Genomic DNA, 18,243 nt, shown 5'->3' on the forward strand with positions numbered 1-18,243 from the left:
GAAAACACAGGACCTTTTCGGAGTCAACTGCCATAGGAAATATCACTTTGCAGGGGCGCACAAAGCTGCAGAATCCTTGAGACTCGTTCACATTTTTTACAGTGTGTAAACACGGCCGTTACTAAATAGAAATGCCATCAGCAGCGAATGGATTGCTTTAGGGGGAGGAGGAAAAAGATAACATGCGCTCAGAGCTTTAGAGCATCAGAAGCAGCAGGAGAAAGAGCGATCTCCTGGCTGTGGCAGGAGCGCATGAGCCCGAACACTGTTTCTACTGTACCTTCCCTTGCAACACAGAGTCAGGAACACAAACACCATCCAGATAAAACAATTTGCCTATTCAGCAGCTTTCTTTTCATGAGCTGCTTCATCTTTGCAGGCTGCGCCCCCACCCCCTTGCCTTCCTAGTCGCCAACTGAAAACTTCAGAAAGAAAAGAAAAGAAAAGAAAAGAAAAGAAAAGAAAAGAAAAGAAAAGAAAAGAAAAGAAAAGAAAAGAAAAGAAAAGAAAAGAAAAGAAAAGAAAAGAAAAGAAAAGAAAAGAAAAGAAAAGAAAAGAAAAGAAAAGAAAAGAAAAGAAAAGAAAAGAAAAGAAAAGAAAAGAAAAGAAAAGAAAAGAAAAGAAAAGAAAAGAAAAGAAAAGCGACTTGTTCAGACAAAGGCCTGATTCTCTGCCAGAGGAGGGCACGCACACCAGAAAACACGGTCACGGTGGTTTGGGCACGGTGCTGGCAAGTTACTCTGCCAGTAGTTGTAGGAGTCTGCTCCCCAGGCTCCGCTTCAGGTTTCGGGACCCCGCAATAATGAAAAAGGAAGGAGCTGTAGCTCCTGCACCTTCAGCGCCAGCGCCTGGACGTGTTCCTGGCCACCGCTGCCAGCTGGGTATTTGTGATCTCTGCGCCGTCTCCCAGCAGCTACATGGGGCAGGTTCCTCACAAAGTTTTCCCTGCCTGTTGCCAATGGAAATCTTAACCCCTTCCAGAGATTTTTCTTCTGGGCGGCCCCTTGCAAAAGTGTTTTTTTAATGATTTCTTTTTACTATTAAAGGGAGATACTTTTCTGATGTATGAATGTAAATCACCAGTTCATATTGCAGAAGTGACTCAATGGCATTTAGATGCCAACATGTAGTTACTTCTGGACGGAGCAGGATGTGATTCAGCAACTACAGGCAAGTAGCAATGTATCCCTTGCATCCTCTAGACTCCTTTTTTCTTAGTAAACTAAAATTCAGTTTAGTAATTTTTACTTCGGTCTTTTTTTTATTACAGTCACTACTGATCTAACATCATACACACCTCTTACCCCTTCCTCCAGTATTCAAACCTACGAGGAATCACAGTATCGCCACACATCAATAACACTAAATAAACCCTGCACTCGGCATCACATCACTCAGCCTCTGAAAAGCTTTCTTCCCCATATTATCAAATTTCACCCAAAACACAGCCGCCACCATGGCTGTCTTACACCAAGAGCTGGAAGCAGCTTCTCTGTTGCTCTGTCCTGTTACAGCCATGCCGAGCAGGACGCATCAGCCGCTCCGGCCGGTGGACCCTGCTCCATGGGCAGAGCCTGGAAGAATACTGTCATCTCCCACCCACATACATGGGCTGCTGGGGAAGGGCGGAGATAAGGCAATTGCAAAATGCAGGTGAAACATTGATTTTTTACTGTGTTCCCTGTGAGGTACGGAAGGTAACTGGCTGCACTTGAAAATATCAACCTATAAAGTTGAGAAAGCAGAAGCCCCGGTTGGCAGTGCTGATGCAGAGGGTGCACAAGGATGCTGGCGGGGACATGCCCGGCGCCTGGACGTGCTCCTTAGCATCTTCTCTAGAGCAGTTTTGAGTGCCTTCATGGAACAGCATGAAATCAGAAGTGTGGATCTTCACATAGTGCTTTGCATCAAGGCTGGCGGGGGGGAAGCAAACTACCTGAGCAGTCTTGGAAGATCTAACAGGCAGAATTTATTAGTTTTAATATTAAAATATTAAAAAATCTACCCCGATCATAAACTCAGGGGCTTTGAGTCACTGGAGAAAGAGACATGGATTTTTTAAAATGTAATTTTGGAGTTCAGAAGCCCAGAATAAGTGGCAATATTAAAATCATCAGTCAAAGCAACACTGTCTCCAACACACAAACCTTTTCTCACATCTTCTATAAAGGCAAATCTTATTCTCATATTGCCTTTATGCCAACCCCAACACAGGGAACAAGCATGTTCTTTGCCACCCACTTCACCAAGGGATTGCCAGAGGTGCCTCGCCACAAGGTTATCCTTGTGTCTGGGTGTAGCTCCCTGTACTGAAGAGACTGTGCACCGCTTCCAGGGATTAAGTGGAATTTGGTGACAGGGAAGGTCTGGACCAGCTCTTTACATTACAGACAATATCGTGCTTATTGGAAGGTGTTTTGGCTCCCAACTCCAGAAAACAGCTAGCCATCTACTTACACCTTACCTGCACAACAAATCTGCATCGGATTAGTTAAAAGTGTGAACTTAAGTTGTTTGTATAAGAATACTTTTTCTAAAGTATAATAATGGCCTATTAGCTTTCATTTAAGTTGGATCCTAATGGAGGTAAATAAAATGAAAAGGAGTGCTTTTACCCAGCCTGTCTAAAGCACAGCATACACCAGCTGATAATCAGTGTAACTACCTTGTTCAGACAAGACATGCGTCCTCCTGATTTAAATTCTGTGCTGAACATAAACAGTTTACTTCTCAGATGTGTTAAATCTCAGCTCTGCCATGCAATAGTTACCTTCAAATAGGGTAAAAGCAAACATGAGAGAAATAAACTGCATAAACAGCGCTCAGTGCTCTATAGACTCTTTGAGAAAAAAAAGGAAAAAAAATATTTAAATTAATCAGAGCATAATCACTTCAAAATTTGGTAGTTCAGAAAAAATTACCAGCCTTCTTTGCATAAAGAAATATCCTTCTAACGCTTTGCAAGAAACAAAAGCAGGCACGAGGAATTACAGCCAAAAATCGTTCAGCTCTAAAACCAGATTGTAAAGCGAAGGGGAAAACTCCTAGGGAAAGCCGAGAATAAGGTTTCTTAATCTTACACTGAAGGGTTGTAAATGTGCAAGCTCAATACCTCACAACCCTTTTTGAGTAAATAAAGGCTTAAAATGTTCTTTCTTAGCGTGACTGAATTCCTTTCCAATGTGCCCTCAGCATGCCATTCCTCTATCTTTATCTGCCGACACAGCAGAGCTGTTGACCTTTCACCAATGACCTGCGCAATCAATAAACAGCCGACAAACTATCTCAACAGAAATGCTCCATGGACAAGTTTCTCCCTCGCTCTCCACACCGTCAAGCTCTGCCGTTCCTGAACTTTTCCTCGGGCCCTGGGTTGTGCGTCAGTGTGACTTACCGAACAACACACGGCTCTGAAATACACTTTCTTGGGCATTCCCTATCCAAACATATTAAACCTGTAAGTGGTTTTGCTGCCGTTTGCAGTCCCACACACTGCTTTCACATTACGTGTAGGATCTACAAGATCTCTACCTCATGCTAAGCACTTCATGTTGACTTCCAAGGACAGAATCCAAACTCACATAACTCAATAGGCACAAACTGTTGGAGAGTAAGATAATAACTTTAGAAAACAAAAAAATCTTATTAAAGACTTGCCCAAATACCAATTGGCAAAGTCTCATCTTGAACTTCATTAAACAAAAAAATTAACAGTCAATTACAGATGCCTGGAATAAGAAAAGAAATTAAGGCAGGTTAGAAAATACTAGCGTTGTTATGTCTTTCAGATGACTTCCAATGCTAGAAATTCTGTTGTACCGTTACACTACATGAAAAGGGATCTAATGCAATGTTTCTATCAATACGATTTAAGAAAGCACTGTATGCTTTTTGACTCAAACAGATCCATATTTTAAAGGTGTTACAAAACGGGGAACCAGTAAAGTGCTGCAATGTGTTTTCCTGGGGTACAGAAAGAGAACAATCATTCCCTGCAGTGCTTACAGCAACCGTACTGAAGCATTGATCAAGAGCTGAGAAGCCAAAAGAATGAAAACTATTAGAGATCAGCTATAAGCAGAAATGAAACTAATTAGTCCATAGAGTCTTTATCAAACTGAGTGAAGACAAAGGTAAAGCAAAGGTGCAAGTACTGAAAAGGAACTTAAGATTATTAAAACTGAAAGAATACCAGTTTAAAGAGCTTATTCCCATGACATCTAAAATGCTTAACAGAGATGAAGTTTCTCTCTCTATATATACATAGACACATATATATTAACTTTCCTTAGTGTATATGTGTTTTTATATATATAAAATCTAAGGAACACTTTCAATGGCTCTTAAAATGTTAATAATATTTGCTGATGCAAGACAGCTGAAATTTCAAAACCCAATAACCTGCTAAAATTTGTTCAAACTACTTCTACATTTCTCATATGCTCCACATACTCCAGGAGACTGATTTATTGTTTCTCTCCCCACCATTTAAAAAAAATCGGTAGCATGATTACAACTGTGTTTTGAATTGTTCTGTTAAATTAATATTGTAAATCAGTACTAAGTGGAGCATAACATGACATTCTTTTATACAGATTTTTTTTCAGTGTCTCTGACTTGAAAGTATGGTCACTGTGCATTTTTAGGACCTGCTAATGACAAAGATTAGCTCTTTAAAGGGCAGTGGCAGCAAAATTTTAGTAAAAGTGATCAAGTGATTAACCTGCTTATTACAGAAGTGAGAGTGTTTGCATGATTACCTGCACAGCAGAGAGCTGAAAGGCATGTAGCAGCTCAGATTTATTTATTTATTCTTAGTATAAGCAAGTAAGCATGGTTCAAATTGCAGTATTTAATAGATTGCATTGATGGATCAATACAATATTCCACTGAACTTAAGCTTCAAGCAGACAAGAGCTATCAAAGCCTTTGATTAAAAAACCCTTGGTGTTTCTCATCTGAGTCCAGATCTTACAGCCCGATCCTCCAAGCAGAATTTTATAGGCAGGAGCCCCTGCATTTCACCGGCACTCGGGCTGCTTTCATCCATGGTCGGGTGCCTGCAAGAGCCGCCGAGGCTCTCTGCAAGCACAAGAGTCACCTGCACCAAGCCCCAGGTATTTCTGAGGCATCTGCTAATAACCTGGTGAAGTGAAAGAATACACACTTCAGATTTCTACGCGTTACAGATATTTCTCAGTGTGAGAGTGGGAGTCAAACCTCCTGCTTGGGATTGCTTAAATAAACTGGCACAGATTTCCAACCCTGGGTGTCTGCAGCCCAGGCCCAGTAAACACAGCTTCCAGAAAAGCCAGGCATCCCTCTTGCCTGGTTTGTACGTGCAGGGCACAGGCGTCACGGCAGGATGCTGGGCCGGGAAGGGAAGTGGGGTGACTCCTCTGGGCGAGGTGGAGATGCAACCAGGAGCCCTTGGCTACCGGCCACGGTCCTCACCTGACTCACGCTGTGACTGCAGCCGCATCACGCCCACCGTGCTGCGTGGTCACCGTGCTCTGACGAGGGGGGCGAGCTGTGGCTAATACAGGTGGAAGAAAACGCAGGCTCACCTTCCCTTTTTTTTTGCTCCCAGAAATTGCAGAAAGCCCTTGAGATATCCCAGCACTCTCCAGGTCAAAGCTATGTGGGAGTATTTGAGCCGTGCTGGGTTTTGAGGTTTGGGTTTGGTTTTTTTTTTTCCCTTTTCTTTTCTTTTTTTTTCTTCTAATCCAGATGGAATGAATTGAAAGTGCTGCTTAAGAAGAAAATAAGAATGCAAAACTGGAGGAGCACCGTAAGTAGGTATATTAATAAACAGGCTCCTAATTTCTTATCTTTGATGGTATTCAGTACTATTTTAAATACTCTCAAAAGAATCACAAACATACAGAAGGTCATATATAAAATCCCCGATGAAGCAATTTAATGCTAAATTAAAGCTGAAACTAGGTAAGCCCAACTCTTGGGATCTTGGGTATTTTCAAAGACTAGAATAGAATCAACACTACCCAAGAACACCGTGTGTTTTTCAGATTTTTAAATATTTATTTCCTAAATTAAATAGAGTAGGTTTAGCTGGTTCTTACAGCTTAGCAGGAAACAATTTAATTTCCAAGCCAATTGTATATTGACAGTTGGCAACAATGGTTTTACTTTATAAAAAGAGAATGGGAAAATAGTTGTGCATTTCTGAAACGCTTCCAGAAAATTTCCTTTGAGAACATGTTCAGTGAAAAGTATACAAACAGGCATTAAACATGAATGTAATTTAATAAACATCCACTCAGCTATATGGTGTGATAAATAGGTAATAAGAATGTAATACAGGCATTTAGCCTTCAGCTTCCAAAGGAGCTGGAAGCTAAAACAATAATACTTTCATTAGACTCTCCTGCCTGGCATCAAGAGCCAATTTCCACCTATTAATATGGATTTCTATTACCTGCCTCGTGAATACTGTTAACCCATTTATCAAGCAAGAAGCCGTACTTTTGTCACTTATTACAAGCAGAAGGGGAACAGAAGGATTGCTAAACCATGTAACATTAGAGCATCAGATTAAATCATTTGACCTAGAAGATAAAAACATTCCACTTACATTTAAAATGGAAAAAAAAAAAACAGCCCTGCTCGTATTACAGCTAATAAGACCTCTTGCAGGATCAAATCTTCCCTTGCTGCGTCAGAAGGAAAAAGAAAAAAAAAAATCACTGTCTGCAGACTAATTGTAAACTCGGTGCATGTGTAATTAAACATGCCTCATTGGTTCTCTTGATATGTCAATAGTGGGTAGGAGGAGGTTGATTTAAGTTAAACGACTCAAGTCTTACTGAACATTTGCCCCTTTCTGTGTCCTCTAAGCAAAGCATCATTTAACAGAACAACCTCAGCCAAATATGAGGAGCTCGGAATTAAGTGTTTATTATTCAGATTACAGCGGTGCCCAAAACACGCCAGGCACTTTTCTAAGCGCGGAGGGAGGCGCCGGGACAGATCCCTTTCTCAGCTCCTGATTTACACCAAGAGCAAACGTGCCTTCGGAGCACGGAGCCGCTCTCCCGCTCCCCTCCCCCAGCGGCCCGGGAGATGAATGGAGAGAGTATGGTGCTATCGCAGAGATGACAGGCACGCATCTATTAATCACATGTTTGTTGCTAAACACACTAAATTCCCACTTTCCCACAGCGCTGAAGTCTCCTTGTCCTCACGCCCGGTTCTCAGCTGCAGCGAGCCGCACTCAGCAGCTAATGGGTCCAAATGAGCCTTTAGCTTTAGCCCCCTCGTTATCTCACTGCTCCACCACTCATCTTCCTGCTAGGGTATTAAGACCATAAAATTTTTCTTGCTATTCACACTGGTTCAGATTATAAAACATGTCTGCTTCCACGCTTGTGATAAAAGCTCCACAATATCCACCTCACCCACTTTCTCTGGAGCGATGACCCAGCAGAAGTACTTGTATTCCTCCCACTCTACACATCGCAGCTACAGATGCCAAAAATACTTAAGACCTCAATCCACAAGGGAGAGACAGGATCCGGTAAAGCAGCAGAATGCAAGCAAAGTTTCTGAAGTTATAATACTTCAAATTTGCTGCTCTCCATTCAGCGGAGTCACTGGAGATGTGTGAATTCTTCAACTGGGATGTCTCAGCTTTCCTTGCCTCATTCTCCGCTGCCGTAACTCAGCAAACCTAGTTCCCTCGACTTCAACAGCTTAGTGCTGCTTTACCCCACTCACCCGGCTATTCTTGTTTTGATTCAGTTTTGTCGAACCACTGAGGTCTCCCAATGTCTTTCTTTTGGTAAGACTTCCATACACCTTCCATCCCTGGCATGGCAGAGACCTTCCTGCCCCACGCGCTCCAGCGAAGCCAAGGGACATCCAAAACTCCTACTGAGGAAAGAATATTTCTCTTTTCCTTCTCTGAAATCTCGCAGTGATCAGTAAGTTAGCAAGTTACTCAGAAGTCATTGAGCAATCAGGCTGCTCATTATACTCCTCAATGAAATTATTACCACGAGTAATTCTCAGTCCAGTCCTACAGGTTGGCCAATCTTACATCCTTTTCAAAGGACTGGAAGACGTACTGAAGCTTTGGGAAACAGATTTTTGAATTCCCCTCATACTCTTGGGTACTCATTTTATCCCGTGTTTTACCTTTTTGCACACTGCAAGTTCATCCATACCCATTTCTTTCTCAGTGGTCCTTTAATCCTTTTCTGTTCATGCTGCAGCTCAGCACAAGGACGGGTGTATTTCTATAAGCCCCGTACTCAGGAGGCTCTATCAATATGCATGCATGGTGCAAGGAAGAAACATATTTCTGCTGAAGAAGAATGAGAAGTTGGGGTCAGGCATTTTATATTTTAGCCAGATTTTGATAAGACATATTAGGAATTCATAGGGCTTTTATCATTTTCAACAGCAAGAGGATTAGACCCTATGCTGACAAGAGCAAGAACATCAATTGTTAAAAGAAATATGCGCCACACTGAAATACAGTAAAGCACCTGAAAGACATAACATACTGTCTGATAAAAACACTATAAGCACTTTCAAATTCAACCCAGTGATGACTTGCCGAGTCAGTGCTTCATTTGTCTGGCAGAGCCAAAATCACAATGACTTCTGTTGTAATGCTCAAAAATGCAACACAAGTACAAAGGGAAGCCATGATTTAAACCATGGCCTCACACAACAGCAGGGATTCAAACTATGGATAATATACTGATGCTTAGGCCGCAGGACAGAAAGAAGCAGTAAGAATCTTTATTTGGATTCAAAAATTTTATCCAGCAAGCTTGCAATATGGATGAAAAGACTCAAGTCTGAATTAAAAAAAAAAAAACCAAAACAAACCTGTCTTTTTTTTTTTTTTTTATTCAAGGAAAGGTAAAGATATTGATTCAATAATAATAACAATCTCCCTCCTGTCTGAAGAAAGACCCCAAACCCAAAAAGCATCTCAAATTCATCCTTCTTCTCCCTAAAATATTCAGAGCGCTGCAAATGTGTTACAAACTAAATGACTTTTTGTACTGAACTTCTAAAACCCTTGACTTTTAATAAGGTCGTGCATCATTTGATTTTAATTACAGATTTTTTTTATCCCTTAAATTTGACTAAAAATGATGTGATTTACAAAGCAAACAAGCCAGTTAAACAAAGCTAATTAAATTCACTAGAGACAGCCTTGCTTTTCCCCTCAGTGAGTGTTTATTTCAGCTCCCAGTGCTCTGATAGCTCCTGACAGCTTGCTGGGACACAAGAAAGAAGTAGGTCAGGGTAAGCCGGAATCAGCAGCAGAGGATCCCATTAGACAGGCTTGTAGGGTAATACGGAGATCGAGGAAGTGTGTGATGTAGTGACAGTGTTAGAGACACATAACAAACAGCCTGAGGACAGCCTCCAGCAGAACCGGTACATTTATCTTCTCTGTGTTATAATGACCCCTCATACAGCTTATCCAGTTTGTGATTTCTCGTACAAGAGGTGCTGTATAAACCTAATGACAAAAACGTGCTCACAGTTTGCAAGATGATGCCGAGCCAGAGGCAGCGGCAGCAGAGGCTCTCCTCCCACTGAGCCCTTGTCCTTCGGGTTAGGGAGCCTGCCAGCTTCCAGGGGCCGGCAGCTATTCACGTAAGCAGAATACGTCCCCCTCGCTCTAGCTGGGAATGCAGCGAGGAATCTCACTGCGCACAGAGATCAAAAGAGAATGGGACTGGTTTCTCCTAACCAGCTTCTAAAAAATTATACTGGTGATTACGGTTGAGGTGCCTACACTGGATCTGAAAAGATCAAGCACCCCGTAGCACGAAAAGCCACCGTGGCAGCTAGGGAGCACAGCAAAACCACGTTACGGGGCACAAAAGACGCCTGCTTCTCACGGAGCTGGGCTGGGGGCTCCCGGTGAGCCACCACCCAGGCTCCTACGTGCCATCTGAACTGGCAGGGGGGCTTGGTATGCCTTCTCATACCACAGCACCGCTGCCTTTGGGAGCAGCTACCGGCAGGCAAGAGAGGCTGAGAAACCTGCGGTTTCTGCTGGCTTTTGCATCTGGGATCGCTGTGTAATGAAGAAACACCAGTGGAACCAGGGAGGAGAACAAAAAAAGACCAAAGTGATCAATGTAAAATATAAAATGCTTTATATTTCTACCACTGTATTAGATTTTTTTAAAGTAAAGTGTACTTTTGCCGGATATGTGTATATACCTGGACACTTGCTAATGCAACTCTTCCAAAGAAAAGAATAAGAGTATTTTTTTTTTAAGTGCCTTGGCAATAACAGCAGAAAACACAGCGTCATAAACTCTGCAGTGTAATACGAAGTCAGAGGCAAGTGGGAAAGCAGAGCTCTAACTCTCCTTGTTCCCACGACTACTGCTCACACCATTCGAAGTTCAAAGTCTCTCCCACCACCTCCGGCAGCGCTGTACATACCCCAAACGTTTCAATTCTGAAAGACAATTTCTCAGGCTTACGCACACAGCCAGAGAGATTCTCCTCAACTCCAAACTGCGTAGCTCACATGAAAAAGAGAGCGGGAGCGTGTGCTATCTCAGAAAATAGGTACGTTTGACAGGAACAATTTAAACTGCCATGGGCATAAACAAACACAAATGGAGAATGTTGTTTTATTTTGTTCAGAGCTCAATACATTCACTTAGAGATGCTTAGAGATGTCTCCAGCATCCACTTTACTTGAAGCGCCTGAGTGACTCGGTTTTCAGAAATGATGGAGGCCGCGCTGATAAAACAACTCGCGTTATTCCAGGAGTTTAATTTTTGTCGCCCTGACTTCATTTTCACGTTCCTTCAGCAAGAGTGCGTCACGGTCAGCATTCATCCCCTTCTTTGTTTCCAGTTACAATCTTTCCGCGCCACGATTCACCTCCTGCGCTAGCAGCGCTTCCTGCTCCTCGGGGGGCCGCACTCCACGGGCGCTGGCACCCTCCCATTTTACGACACAACACATCCCTTTCCTGCAATTTTTACTTAAGCAGACGGTTCCACTGAGTTCACTGAGGTTTCGTCCGAGTGACGCCTATTTGCTCCAACCCTGAGCATCAGGGTAAAATCCCTACCTGGTTAAACGTCCTAAAAAAAACCACGTGTGTCCTAACGAACATATGCATTAAAATAAAAGCATTAAAATAAAGGAAGACAATGAGAATGATCAGAGCAGCACTGCCTGCGAGGAAGGAAGGAAGCTTTTAACAGCACTAAAATATAAAATTGATTTGTACACATATTTGATAAAAATCAATACAATTAGCAAGTAACTGAATACTAGAAAGGGAAATTGATTGCTCGAGGGCCCAGAGGACTCAGGGCAATCAGTCCATTCTTCTAGCTCCTCCACTCTTAATAAAAATTTACTTTTTCATAATCCTGCCTGAACTCTTTGCCCATTAATAATGCCACTAAATAGCTCTTCTTTTAGCACTGTTATTGCAGACCTGCTTGAATTACATTTAGAGGCAGTTTCGAGTGGCGCGTCCTGGCCATTTTGCTATCTGCAGCACAAACCTCCAAGCAATAGCATAAAAGAATACCGGCTAATGAACGGGAGCACAGGAACACTTGAGAAGAGCTTATAAAATTAAGTACCAAAGTTTAAATAAACGGATTACCATAGAATTGATTTGCTACATCAGTTTGGTCAGCTTTTGCTGATACATCATTCCTTCCTCAAGGAGAAGAGCCACCGTTTCGAAACAACTAATTAAACATTTTGAACCATGGCTTTACAAGGAGAGCAGGGCTGCGTTGCTCGGCTCTCCTGTCTCCCTTCTCTCGCCGAGTGATTCCTCACTGCCGCGTAAAAATTGTTACTCCACGTGAAACGGGACACTGAATTTATAGTCAAATCTGGACGAAATGAAGTGGCTTCTACAGCCGCCATCTCTGAGCAGATTCCAGTTTCAGGCAAGGGCATCTTCTCTTCCTTCGTTAAGGTGGGATTGGAGGAATGAAAACGCAATTGCTCTTCCTTGCGCAGGGGGAGGGAGGCTCCCGGCTCGGCTGGCGCTGCCTCCCCACGTGAGGATTTCCATTACAGTCAGCCGGCTGTACAATCTGATAGAGGGTACACACAACTCGTACGCATCTACAAAGGAGGTTTCTCTTTCAAAAGGTCAGATGCCTTCTCAGATAAGAACTTTCTCAGATGTTAAGCTTTGTCCACTGGCTCATCTTGATAGGAAGCTCTTTAAACCAAAAACTGCCTTTGGACCCTCAACAACTTCTCTGCCAGTCTGCAGTTCAGGTTGACACAGGCTTTGCTGTTAACTAGGGCCCTGATTCAGCAATGCACTTGAGCATATAGTTAAATTGAGCTCTCTGATAGCCCTATCCAAGACAAAGGTAAACAAGTAATTTTCCCATATTAATGAGACCACTTGCATGCTTAAAATTCAACAATTTAAGCACTTCCTAGTGCATCTCCAAAGGAACATCTCAATAAGTCACTGAGTTGAATAAAATCATGTACGTACCTCATCATATTTGCTCCAGCAGAAACTCTTTTACTCCAGAAATTTCGACACATACTTATGTCGCCAATGGTCCAGCCGGACCAGTGACTAAACTGAGCCATTTTATCAGCCTAAGAAAAGGTCCACAGATGCTTCGCAACTCAAGCAGCAATCTGTGGGGATGCCTCCGTAAGGGTGGAGGAGAGACGGCAGTGCCAGGGGAGGAGAGCAGCGCATCGCTCCGCAGGGCACCAGCGTAAGGGCCACAGGTGCAGCTGCAACAGCTGCTAAGTTGCCTCACTAAATTCTTATGATGTTCTTACTCGAAAGTTTGTCCTGCTGCTCCTGCTTACTAAAAAGAGACATTAGTGTGGACACAGAAACGGAAAGCAGAAATTACACAGTTTGAGCGCTGACCTTCTTTGTAACCATGAGCAAACTACTTTAATCTCTTTGCTTCCGTTTCCTTGCCTTTATTAATAAAGCAGAGACAGTAAAACTTATTTCACCTAACTCACACATCTTTTGTGAAGATGAAATGCTTGTTCTGTGTAAAGTACTTGGAAGATGAAAGGCATCAAGTAAATATTAATCATAGTCACCACACCTACCAGCAGGATCTCCAGGACGCTGATTTGGATCCGTGTTTGAAGAGTCTTTCTTTGTGCAATTCAGGAACTATGCAATTTGTGCAATTCAGGAACTACATAACTTTCCTGGAGTAGCAGAGCTGAATTAAAGCTAACCAAGAATTCCCATGTTAATCGGCCTGCTAGCCTTCAGAAGATCGTAAGAAGGATGACGCTTCCATTTCAAAAGACAGCACAGTACCTCAGAATTAATTACATCAAACTGGCTAAAGCCCGTTTACAGCATGGTCATGGAGGAAACTATAGGAATTCATCCACCGACATTCATCTTAGAGCATACACACTTGTAAATCAGCTCCTATTCAATAACGAAATGTCGAGTGACTCATTCTTTCTATGTGCGAAAAAGCTCTCAGAGAGAACCAAAGAATCTTTTACTTTCCCATCTGCCTTTATAAACACTGAATTATGTCTCCTTACTTCGGAAAAGCTACAATGCTTCAGAGCCAGCTGTAAAAGAGAACATTACCGTCTTAGGCTGACAGAATCCAAGGCCACCTTAAGATCCCAAATTTCTGTTGAAGGAGATGTGGGAAGATGGTTCATTAGCAGCCCAGCTGATCTTCTGAACCAGCCTCCCGGGCACAGCGAGGCGTGCCGATCTCACGCAGACGGGCCCCTGAGGCTGGCCGGGGGAAGGCCAGCGACACTGCTCCGGGCACTTTTGCTGTTCCCTGTGGGTCCAGTGCCAGGTTATTTACTTCATGTCTTAAGCAACTTCTGCAGCTCAAACTTAGCTCATGCAACCATAGCTGTCCTGCTGGCAGTAACCAGCAGGTTAGCCAGGTGAAAGCGAACTTCACTATTTCTGCCTGAACCAGTGAATTTACACAACAAGGGCAGCAGCACAGACATACCTTGACTTTTGTCCCAGTGTTAGCACCGGCTCAAAGCCAACCGGCACGTACCGCAGCTGCACGCTGAAGAGCAGTTGCATGCTTCGGTCAGCTGTTCAGTAGCTGGGCTGCCCAAGCACTGTGCTTGCTCAAAGAAAAATCCTTCTAACAAAATAAACCAAACCAACACAGGCTTGTGATCACAGGGCCATCAAAGGTGTGCAGCCCCGGCACTGTGCCTGCTCCCTGCCGCAACTCTGCCTGCCTCCGAAGAGGCGACACAGGGTTAGCTCCCTCGAGCATCTCTTCACTGCTGCTAAGAGAGTCCAATTTTTCCAGCAGAGCAATCACAACAAAGGTATGAAAGCAAGAGCACAAGGAAAAAAACAAGAGTTGCAAACTTAAAAACAAGAACAGAGATGAAGAAAAGCACTGTCTGTAAGTCAGTGTTGAAGGAGCACAGGACGAGTTTGCACATAGGAAACGCTGCTTGAGTGGAAGCAATAGGAGATGCTGGACCTGGCGGACCAGGCACATGAGGGACCCCAGCCCTCCCGAAGTGGGCCTGGACCTGCTGTGCCTCCATCCTCCCCCCAGATACCCGCCCGGCTTCCTTAGCTCTCCCTCTGTCTCCTCGGCTTTGCCCTCCCTTCGGTCCCAGCCCATCCCTGCTCTCTCTCCCCTACCATTGCCTCCTCGTACTTTGGACCTCTTCACCTCTACGCCCCGAGGTCTCTGGCTCTCCATCGGTGGCTGGGGCAGCACCAGCCCATGCAGCCGGGCTAGGCAGTGCCGCAGAGCAGCTCAGCTCACGCCTGCAGTGCTGGTCCACCTCCTCGCCGGGATCCAGCAGTATGCATAAACAAACAAATTACACTACAGAGACAGAGCTATGCTCCAAAAGGAAATGACCACTGGATGTTATTGCTTAACCTTTCTTAATAATGAACATCTATTTCTTGAAAATATATGCCACCTAATCCTCTCGGCATTGCAAACATGTACAACAGGAGGGTAATTTAAGTTAATCAAGCCCTAAGCTCCATGCGAAGTTTAACAGTTTGCTTCACTACATTTTGGATAGCAGATGGCAAAGCTCTCAATGGTGCCTTCTCTGCAGCCCTCGTACAAAGGCCTGTACCTGTTCCTGTTCAGGGTGTGAATGCCAACGAAGGGACGTTCGCTGGACTAGCTGACGGCTGCAAAGTGGGTGACCATTTTAAATCCTGAAATAATAGACACGTTGTTACCAATATAGATGCTCCAAAGGGAGGACTTGTTGGCAGACAGAATTTACCTGCTAGTTCGCCATTACTGCCATTTTTAGATATGATAAAAATAAAACTACCGGCTGGCATAAGACTTCTGGTAATTAATCTGCGCCTTATCTGCACAAGTACCAACATCCAAAATCAGTTCCATGCAGGCGAGTGGTAGGGGTTTGCTTACACAACAGCACTTGACACTGTTGCTGTAGCTCACAATATTTCCATGCACGCGGTCCTTACAAATGACTCCAGCCTGGACGTAGCCTGGCACGTGGGCGTCAGAAACCAGTCCGAGTGGACAATTTGGATTTCAAACTGCCTCTGTGGACAGTCACTCAAATGCTCTATTTCTGGCTAGATTTTGGGGGGCTGGGGTAGGGGGACAGAAGAGCTGTCAAGGGGAAAAAAAGAATTTTTAGATGATGTGTAGAGCCAGAACAATTTTAAAGAAAGGACAATTAAGACTGCCTAAGTCAAGCTTTTTCCAGGTATGTTAGAGTGACTGGGAAGCAAGGGGATGAGCAATAAACAGTTCAGCCTGCAACATTCAAGATTTTCATAATTTATAACCAACAGAAGACACACACTTCTCCTTCAAAACACAGAGCGCACCCCCCAGCATCCAATTAATGGTGGTGTGTACAGCAAACAGACTAATTGACTGGTCCAATAGTCATGGCTGCCCCCAAGCAGTTCTGGAAGTAGCATTTCTGCAGCAGCACCGTGCAGAAATGCTTCACATTTATTAACTTGTTTGGTTTTGACTGTTGGATTGGTTCCCCATTCCCAAGGCACTTAGATTTATTCTTTTAGCCTAACACTACAAAGTAATCAAATCACTCCGTTACAGCTGACAGACTGTAGGAGCCCTGAAGGGGAGGGGAGAGTGGCATCAGAAGCAGCATCTACATTTTCTCTTACATCCTTCACACTTGCCCTAAACTTTAGATTTGACTCATCTGTATCTCTGGAATTCAAGAATACTGAACTTTAACTGACATGGTAAGTTATTTGAAGATGCAGGACTTTCACTTGAAATTAAGGCTGATCTACCTTCTGGGATCAGGGACCAAGATTCACTTCTCATGAAGACTGAAAAGCCCGAATGCACTCTCCTTCTGCTTCAAGTCAGACACAAGTGTTGCTGCAACCAAGAAAACATCCTTCCAACGCTATGTAAAGTTCAGACCAACGCTATGTAAAGTTCAGACCAATAAATAAAAAGAGGAGATGAGATGGAGGATTCAAACATGCCTTTGTGCCCTTCCATCAAATGTGTAGAATAGGTAAGAACAGGAGGACAAAGGAGATGGCTCAGAGAGTCAAGATTAATATGGAAATTGAGAATAAGGGCATGCCTTTCGTTGGATTTTGACTGTGTCTCTTCAGTACAATTTATTTTCAGCTTTACGTAATGCAATATTCGAAAATGCTTAGCACACAACCCTTGATGTGGAAGACAAAGAGAAGTTTTTTGATTTAGACAAATTCCAATGCACTTGTCTAATGTTACCCAATGCAAAATTAGAAAGAAATTAGTGCTTGCATGGTCCAGTGCGTTTAAAAATAATTTGAATGACCCACTGCTTAAAGTATGGAAAGGGTCCTCTGTTATTAAAATCCAAACATATTTCATTTTAGACTGTACTCTAACTGACAGGGTAAAGCTTGAAGAAAAGCCCTCAACAGGTTTTTTTTAATCGAGAAAAACAACAAAACAAAACTTCATGGAGCCTGTGATCAAATAATCTTACAGAGTTTGGACTTAATACACCAGCAATGTCAGGCATTTCAATGCAGTAGCATCAAAACTAGATATTTACTGCTTGGTAGTGAGTAACCCTTTGAAAAGGGAGGAACAAAAATTCCTTTTTAATGAGTCACCACTTGGCAGTCGGAGATCAAAACCTTTTGCCTGTATTTCTGACTGCAAGCTTGTATATACTTGGGTTTTTTTCAGTCTGTGTGACTTTATTTAAATCAACACAGTTAATTAAGAAAATAAGTAAGTTAAAGGAACAGGAAAAGCAAAGTCCTTAAAAGTACCTGACCATCAGCATGATCCACTGGGTTAGTGAAATACCAGATGAATTCAGAAATTATTTCTGTATATAAATTTGGAATTGTGAAAATCCTAGTAAGATTTAGAGTAACTAGTCAAAGCAAAATGAAATTATACTCAGTACCTATTCTGATAACCACAAGAAATGCGTGTTCATTAATTACTCTTAAACTAATGAAAATGTTTACATGCTAATGTATGGGGAAAAAGCTTCTCGTGTGTGAGTGGAACTGTGTATGACAAATGTCTTCGTAAAATATTCATTTGTTTATCTTTGCCCAAAACTTAACCTATGAAGATCTGTGACGGAGAATGAAACACTAAAATACGTGCCTGAGAGTAGATGCCATTTTTGTCTTTAAATATTTTCTTTCCCTCTATATCAAATTCTGAAGTTTCAGCAAAAAGGAAGATGCTATGATGCGATGTCGGGGGGGGGGGGGGGGGCGGGAAATCCACTTGCGTTGGCATTATAGCCAAAGCAAAGAAATAAACCTAAATCATTCACACTGAGAGGGTCTTACAGTAAGATGTTACCTGCCTTTATTTTGAACATAATTTCCAACTATGTGAAAAGTCCCTAAAGGCCTCAGCTAGTAACAAGCACTTATGATTTACAAAATATTTAACTAGTTAAGGATGCTTAGTACGAAGGTTAAGGTAAAGCACCATTATTCCCATTTTACAAAGGACAAGTAAGAACCTGGGAACTATTTACTCCAAAAATTGCCTCCACCTCTGGAGGTCTGTGGGGCTACAGATAGTCAGACCCTTTGAAAAAATATCTTGACAGTTTTGAAATTAGAGTATGCATTATTCAGGCTTGGCTTCTGCCTTAGGAAAGCTCCAAATTGTTATATGAAAACTCATATCCACAAAAATTAGAGCAGGGACTTACCACTCACTCCACGCAGCTATCAAACAGCCGTCCCGTGGAACTACTGA

The 18,243-nt window shown here is 42.8% G+C and overlaps 1 protein-coding gene across 3 annotated transcripts in view; it reads right to left on the reverse strand.

Annotated features, from left to right (window-relative positions):
* The window catches only part of MAMLD1 (mastermind like domain containing 1), a 271,023-nt gene that overhangs the window by 56,935 nt on the left and 195,845 nt on the right, over positions 1-18,243 (reverse strand). The window contains exon 2 of one of the 3 annotated variants that reach the window (XM_087748683.1): positions 8,158-8,326. The exons of the other annotated variants lie outside the window; for them this stretch is intronic. Coding sequence (XP_087604809.1) covers positions 8,158-8,190 — 33 coding nt within the window. The 5' untranslated portion in view covers positions 8,191-8,326. The remainder of the gene's footprint in view (positions 1-8,157; positions 8,327-18,243) is intronic. 3 annotated transcript variants of the gene reach the window in all.

Source organism: Nipponia nippon, unplaced genomic scaffold (genome assembly GCF_047370975.1).
Source record: "Nipponia nippon isolate SJK-2023a ecotype South Korea unplaced genomic scaffold, ASM4737097v1 scaffold_12, whole genome shotgun sequence".
Classification (NCBI taxonomy): Eukaryota; Metazoa; Chordata; class Aves; order Pelecaniformes; family Threskiornithidae; genus Nipponia; species Nipponia nippon.